This window comes from Ostrea edulis, chromosome 7 (genome assembly GCF_947568905.1).
Source record: "Ostrea edulis chromosome 7, xbOstEdul1.1, whole genome shotgun sequence".
NCBI lineage: Eukaryota > Metazoa > Mollusca > Bivalvia > Ostreida > Ostreidae > Ostrea > Ostrea edulis.
This window is the reverse complement of record NC_079170.1, coordinates 35,250,434-35,258,019: the sequence shown is the minus strand read 5'-3', so window position 1 is coordinate 35,258,019 and position 7,586 is coordinate 35,250,434. Positions and strand designations below refer to the sequence as shown.

General features: G+C 33.7%; 1 protein-coding gene across 1 annotated transcript in view; it reads right to left on the bottom strand.

Moving 5' to 3' along the window:
- Positions 1-4,433: 4,433 nt before the first annotated feature.
- LOC125655798 (protein FAM185A-like) overlaps positions 4,434-7,586 on the bottom strand; it is a 10,601-nt gene continuing 7,448 nt past the window's right edge. The window contains exons 5-7 of the mRNA XM_048886309.2: positions 6,696-6,791; positions 4,750-4,881; positions 4,434-4,555 (exon numbers count right to left, since the gene is read on the bottom strand). Of these exons, the coding sequence (XP_048742266.2) occupies positions 4,446-4,555; positions 4,750-4,881; positions 6,696-6,791 (338 nt within the window). The 3' untranslated portion in view covers positions 4,434-4,445. The remainder of the gene's footprint in view (positions 4,556-4,749; positions 4,882-6,695; positions 6,792-7,586) is intronic.

Below are 7,586 nucleotides of genomic sequence, written 5' to 3'. Positions count from 1 at the left end.
TCATTTCAGAGAGTTTTTTTTAGAGAGTTTGTTATTTGTTTCGTAAACAAAGATTGCGGTATGATTTTGTTTACGAAATTTTAAACAGAAATGAATATAGATCGAAGTTTATAATATCTTTCACATTTCAAGCATTCTTTGGGTAGAAAGTGTTATCTATAAGTTAAAATTTGTGAATATGCAAAATTGAAATGCTTTATATTTCACTGGTTTGTGTGTATACATAAAAGACTTGAGTCTTTGTTTACATAACACAGATTTAAGGCTAAAATATTGCTTTTATTCTTGCATTCAGAAGGTCAAAAGTTTGGTTGTCAACATTAAATGAGTAATATTCTTTATGTTTAACATCAAAAATGCAAAATATTTTCTTCAAAAATCGTGAACCAGTCCCTTTAAAGGGGGTGGATCGGTGGGTGGGTGGGGGTCTTGGTAAAAACTACGTGAATTTATTTTTTTGTCAGACATTGAACTTTTGATCTTGTCCCTAACACATAAAAAACACGGGAGAACACAGTAAACCCACGTGCAGTTTGGAGGCGCTGACTTAAATCTATACATGCCGTATTAGGTAGTTGGAAACCAGACCAAAGTTTTGTCGGTATGATAAATAAACCACGCCGTAAAATTTCCTCGAAATATGTCTTTATTATAATAAAATGGTAACATAAAATGAACTTTAACTTTATGCTATACGGTAATTAATTTATACAAAACGTGATGTTTGAACGTCGATTTTTCAAGGACTACGTGGATATAAAATTCAGGAAGTATTTCACAGTGTGTAAGAGTTAGAATTTTTTTCTTTCCATATTTGCATTATTTTTCTTTTTTCAAAGCATTTAATAAATTAAACAAAATAAAGTGGTTTACAGAAATTGATATAATTTGATATGATTTAATGGATATGCGATAGGGGGTGTGGAGTTGTGAAGGGGTAGTGCTTACACTGTATATATAGTTCGACATTTAATCAACCGTATGTATACATGTATAAGGAATATATTGTAGTTATAAAAATTATTTGATTATTATCGAATTATTTCCGAAAATATAGAATCTGTTTCTTTATTGTTCAACTTAAAAGTTATAAAAAAAAAATATAAAAAATTGTTTGTGAAATTCTCAGTGACGTTTTGAAATTTATCATCGAAAACAATAATGAATACCACTATCATTATGTATGCATAATTATGAATCTCATTATAAAACCATTAAAATGAAACTATAAAATACTTTCATCTTAAATAAGCATCATTTACACCGGTGAGGAATATGTTACCGCGACTTCCTGGTCTTCTGTTTACTTCCGCCTAAGATTAGAACTATTCAATTAGTCCTGATACCTATTAATCATCAATCTGCCTTTCATTCACTTGTAAACCTCAACCTGTCATTTTGTAATTTACGTATAATGCTTAATAATTATAATAATAAGTAGTCAGCAGATTTCGTACCAAAACTTCTACGTTGCAGTTGTTATGTAATCGTGCGTTATTACAGCGCTACCAAACAGTAAATAAATTGATAAATAGTGCACGTGTTAATATTTTCATCGGAGATTCATTTTACATCACTAAAATAAAGTATACCAATGTTTTTCTTGTCGTAATGACCAATGTCTGCACTCACTTCCTCTTGTCTTTTATTTATTTCGAAATAATTTTTGTGGGGACTTTCGAATCATTAATGATGTATTAACTGTTGAATGACATGCAGTCAGTGTTTTTCCCACGCACGTTGTCAGTTTACTTCATCTTAATCAAAGATTCGTAATGAAAACTCACATATGAAAAACAATGAGACCTATATGAGCCACATCGCTCACCCGAGTCACCTTGGCCCCCTGCCGTTGTTCAACTGCTGTGATTTTAAAAAGATTCCCATGAAAAATCTTGGTTCCAGATTGTGGCCCCAACATTGCTCCAAAGGGTTGCGATATAAGTGAACATGAATTCACACATGAGGATGCCCAAATATCATAAGTACTAACATGACCTTGCTGTTATGGAGAAGGTCAGGGTCACAAATCATGAAATGAAAGGTCTTCCACAAGAAATTTATATACAAAATATGAAAGCTCTTCAGGAGATATTGAATAGGTAATATTTTAAAAGATGGTCAAACTACAACGACAAGGTAAACAAGGCTAAAAAATTTGGTACCTAAGAATATGTCTTGTCCCAAGGAATGCTTAAATTTGATATGAAAGTCCCATCACTCACCATTCAAGAGTTATGAGCAAGGTTAGTTTCGGACAGACAGACAGACAAAACAATAAGCCCCCAACTATGTAAAAAAATATTGAATCCACACGACTTGGGAACATTTGAATTGGATCTGATATAGTGCGGTCCTGCTACTCTTGAAAGAATTATTTAAATTAATTTCCTGTATATTCCCATATAAAACTTTGATCTCCTATTGTATCCCCACTGCCACTAAAATGAACAAACCCATATTTTTAGACTTTTAAATTCATAACATATTTTTTTAAGAAAGGAGTTTCTCATGGCTGAGTTCACGTGACAACAGTAAAACCATAGTTCACCTGATTCGAACGTGTTTGGGTTTGCCGGAAGTGAACGAATCCAGTCGAAAATTGTTAGCTAAGGTTATGTACAAAAGCAGAGATCAATTTTCAAATTGAACAGTGAAATACCATTAGCAAACTTGATTATAATGATATGGCACATCGTGGCTCGGGTAAAGTTGCGATGACCGGCAACACACTTGATTGTGAGCCGGAAATACTCACGCATTCCGCCGGGCGAGTCGTAAAAATTTGAAAGGCGCAGGCGGCTTCAAGACTGCGTCATTGGTATCGAGAGTGACTTATTCTACAAAATGTTTTTAATTCAGGTACACTGGTGAAATAAGCATGATTTGTAAAAGTGTTGACCTTTTCTATGCCCAATGTTTATCGACAGAAAGGTTGCACTGTAGCCGGGTCACTTAGCGTGTCGCCGGGTATACCCGGCTTAGTTCGATACGGCCGGATTTTATCTGAATCAAGTATGCAAATGCCATGCCTTAACAACAAGCATGCTGACATTAAAATATGCCAAAGCAATATGGCAATTTAATTTACATGGGCACAGAACCTATTAACGTCTACGAGATATATTTTCGATGTATCTATCTCAGTTACTTTTATTTAATTTACATCCAATTGTGTTACATGTACATATATTAACTGCAATGTGGTGCAGAGAAGTTTCACAACTCTATTCCGTGAAATCCAAACACGATTTATTGCAATTTAAGAATTGTAAATGTGAAAAGCGTTTATTGAACATGGTGAAGGGCGTTGACATGTATTGCAATAAAGAATCTCGCTATGGAATATCATTACTATTGGTTGTAACTCATCTTTGATCGTGAGGCATTTTTGGCATGATGATATACCGTCTTTTAGTAATGTTTGATAAGAACGATTCTGATTGGCAATGCATTATCTGCACTTATTTCATCACTAGAGTGCCCAATGATATTAGCGTCAGTTACATGTCCAATCCGATCTCACAGACAATTCACACAAAAGAAAATCTTATCTACGAACTACTAAAGGAATAAATTCTACGATTCCCGTATAAAGAGCAATTTCCCGAGTGGTCTATACATGAATATATTACAAATCCTGTGAAATTACACTTTTCAGACTTACTTCGGTTGTGAACTCGTAAGAAAAAAGCACGGGCGCGGATCATAAAAATAATCTACAATGATATATTTTTTAAACAAGCAATTAGAATGTTCCATGCTATTACCTTATAAAAAATACTCAAATTCTTCCGATGAATTCAAAGAAATTCTAAAACAATCCAACACTTACAGAATACAATTTTCAGAAAGAATTTAAACTTTTACAACGTATGGGTGTTCCAGTCTCAACTTCAGATGTTGTTCAGATGATCAGTTTAAACTTCCATGTATATACATCCCTAAAATTCACCAGCTCCAATTTTCCGCGCTAACTAATGCCCGGATCTTCATCTAGTCAATACGAAAAAAAAAGAAAAGAAAAAAAAGCAAATCACATGACCTTTAGCATCGAAGACATATAGACATGCCTGTTGGTATTTTTAACATTATGGGGGAAAATTCACATATTCAATTTCAATGGGTATTCTTTTCTTTCGGCAAATATAAAGCGAAGCTAGGTAAATTCGACATATATACATCACAGATAGAAAAGAAACCTGGTTCACAATGTCAGTGTCTTCTTTTTTTTTTTTTTTTTAAATCGTCTTCAGAGTGAGATAATCAAAGTTTGGAAAGGTGGACTTATAAAAGATTACTGGAAAGTAATTTGTATTGACCGTCATTTCCACTGGCAGATTTACAAAGAAGGTCTAATTTAATTTTGCACTCTGGGGGCTGATTTGATAATTAGAATCACTATGGAAACGTATGAACAACTCAAACACATATTGTAAAACCTCCTACAATTTATTATCAAGGTTAAGTGATTTTAACCAGTCGTGTGCCTCTACAGAAATGCTGCCATCTTCAGTAACTGCAGCGACGCTACCAGTTGACTCACCAAGATTACCTAAATTCAGAAAAATAAAACAAATTCGAAGAACTTATCACAGTCTGTTTAGATATCAATTCTCTTCTCCAATCACATCAGTCATAGCACTATGAAATAGCCTGTTAATTCCTGCTATACATCAACAAATTAAAGTAATATCACAATATTCAAACCATATAAAAGTTCAGATTTATAAATTGACAAAAACATACCTTTCAAAAATCTGGGGTCATCGTCAGAAAACTTGAGATCATTAAATGAGAGTGAACTGTCAAATCGTACTTCTGACCCTCTGAGGTCAAATGAAGCATCGACATCAGCCTGAACCTTTAATTTTATGTCACCTGTAATACACATAATAATTTAGATAGCACTGAGAGCTATCTCATATCACCTTCGCGTGTTTTATTTACAAATCACGCATCTATCAAGCACTATGGACAATGGCATTATTTTTAGGGTAATGTATTATTATCTGATGTTTACGGAGAGAAAAAAAAAAGATATATGATCAGGAGTTATGAGGTATATCATTTTACCAAAATGTTTTCCATATCATATTACACAGTGTATCTTAAGAAAAGAAAAAGCATGAAAATAGAGACGTGTGTTTTCTCAGCTGACCTGTTTTATTACACAGCAAAATAATACCAGATATTGATGAGTAAGAAAAATAAGAGTGATGGGGTGTTAATCTGGTCCTCCCTAGTACAGTTCCCAGCCCCATCAGTCAACATCATCAAATATTGCTTACTTGTCATATGACAAACTTCATTTTGTCTGTTAATGAAAGAGTTCAAAGTCTTATGATGATGGATTCATCATAATTTCACGGTGAAAATATTACACACAATCCTGCCAGGTTTTCTACATTTTACACATATTTAAATAGGAGACACAGAGTTCATTTATCAACCTTATAAAATAAAGTCAGGTTTGAATAATTTTACATTTATTAACATTGTCTATTCATTGTAGGTGTTGTTCCCTTACTAGATAGACGGATTTTAAATGCATTGGCTGTTTAGAAAGCAAAGATGGAGGAGTTATCCTTTACTGTAGAAAGCCAAATTAAAACACTGGAGAAGGTTACATGCTGTCTTAAGCTTAATAAAGGTGGAAAATATGGCAATTAATAATCCCAAAATTCTGTTGTCAGAAAGATTCATTTCAAATTACGACTAAGAAAAATATCTAGAGGCCAAAAAGTGCACTTCCTTATGCAGTCTTTAAAGCCCCCCTCCCCCCCCACCTCTCTCTCTCTCTCTCTCTCTCTCTCTCTCTCTCTCATGAAAGGTGAAGAACTCCTATAAGGAATACAAAATAGAGAGTTGAGCAAACACGAACCCATAGATACATCAGAGGTGCGATCAGGTGCCTAGAAAAAGTAAGCATCCTCTAATAATTAAATAATATTATTAAAATGATAAAGTATTTACATAAGGCAATACACTATAAATCCATATTATATACACGCCTATGTCAGAAGACAAAATAGTTATGGTCTGAGCAACAAAAACATGTCCTAAACAATCTATTATTTGACCTTTACATAAAAGGTCAAAGTCAAAGGCCATCAAAATGACATGCGACATACTGTCTTAATTATCATGGTATATCAACATACCAAATATTAAAGGCCTAGATGCCAAGACAAAAAATTATGGTTCGGACAAAGAAAATGCCCCAAAAATTCTATTACTTGGTCTTTACATAAAAGGGTCAAAGGTTATCAAAATGGCATACAACACACTGTTTTATCATGGTATACACACATACCAAATATCAAAGGCCTAGGTCAAAAGAGAAAAAAGTTATGACCCTGACAAACTTTGTATGAGAAGAAGAATTCATACTAAAACAAATGTTCCCCTTCTGGGAAGGAGAGACATAATTATGAGTATAACTAGTCAAACTGTGTGTTACAACCAATATCAAATCATGAGTAACCAATCAAACTCTGGGTTACAACCAATATCAAATCATGAGTAACCAATCAAACTGTGTGTTACAACCAATATCAAATTATGAGTAACTTATGATTATAAGATAAAGAATTCTAATTATCAATTTTGTCAATTCGTCATGTGATACAGAGATTGGCATCACTAGGAAGGAAGCACCAAATAAATGCCATCCACCCTCCTTAAATACAAACCTTTTTCAGTTGTAATGGCTATATTATCTGGCTTTGTTACATAGAGATCTGTGTTTCCTTCATCAATTGTACCAGTTAAATCTCCCTCTAAACCATCTACAATAGAAATCAGTGAGGTGGTTACTCCTTATCAAGACGATGACACACAGAGAGCTGAATTTACCATATATTGCTATGAAATATTGACATTTGATTATAATCAGATGTCCCAGATACCTAAAGCTTAATTGAATAAAAATTGAAACAAGAGATGTTTGTAAAACACATATGCCCCCCCATGTAGCTGTAATAATGTAGCCCTATCCAATTTTTTTTTATTCTGACGTTTTTGGGATAGGGCTACAATTCCATAGGATCTCCGTAATGGTGCAAAATAATTTTATGAATAACCGATAATAAACTCTGTGTATTAGTCCCAAATGTTGTTTACACCAAAAGGAGTACCAACTTTGTGCTCGGGCATGTCTAATAAAGGTGTTTTTCGTTAAATATAATGTACAGCATGTAAAACTCTTCGTCTGCTCCGCCATGCTTGTTATCGCGAGATCTCATAGGTGGATCTAATGAAAAACCTAAACATTGATAATCAGCGCGAAAATGTAGTTACTCGGGCCACTTCGACAAAGAAAGGAAAATCATCCTTATGCTGTACCAGTGTACCAAGTTTGGTGTCAATCAAGCAAATAATTCTTAAAATATAGGAGACAATATATTACTATGTCCAGTTCAACAATTGACTTTTGACCTCAAAATCAATATGGGTCATCTTCTCCTGAAATGTACCAGTGTACTAAGTTTGATGTTTGTCAAGCAAAAAGGTTGGTTTGAACATATTTTATTGCATATATAATATACAAAAGGTTTGAACACAAGTTCTTACAACTTACGAAA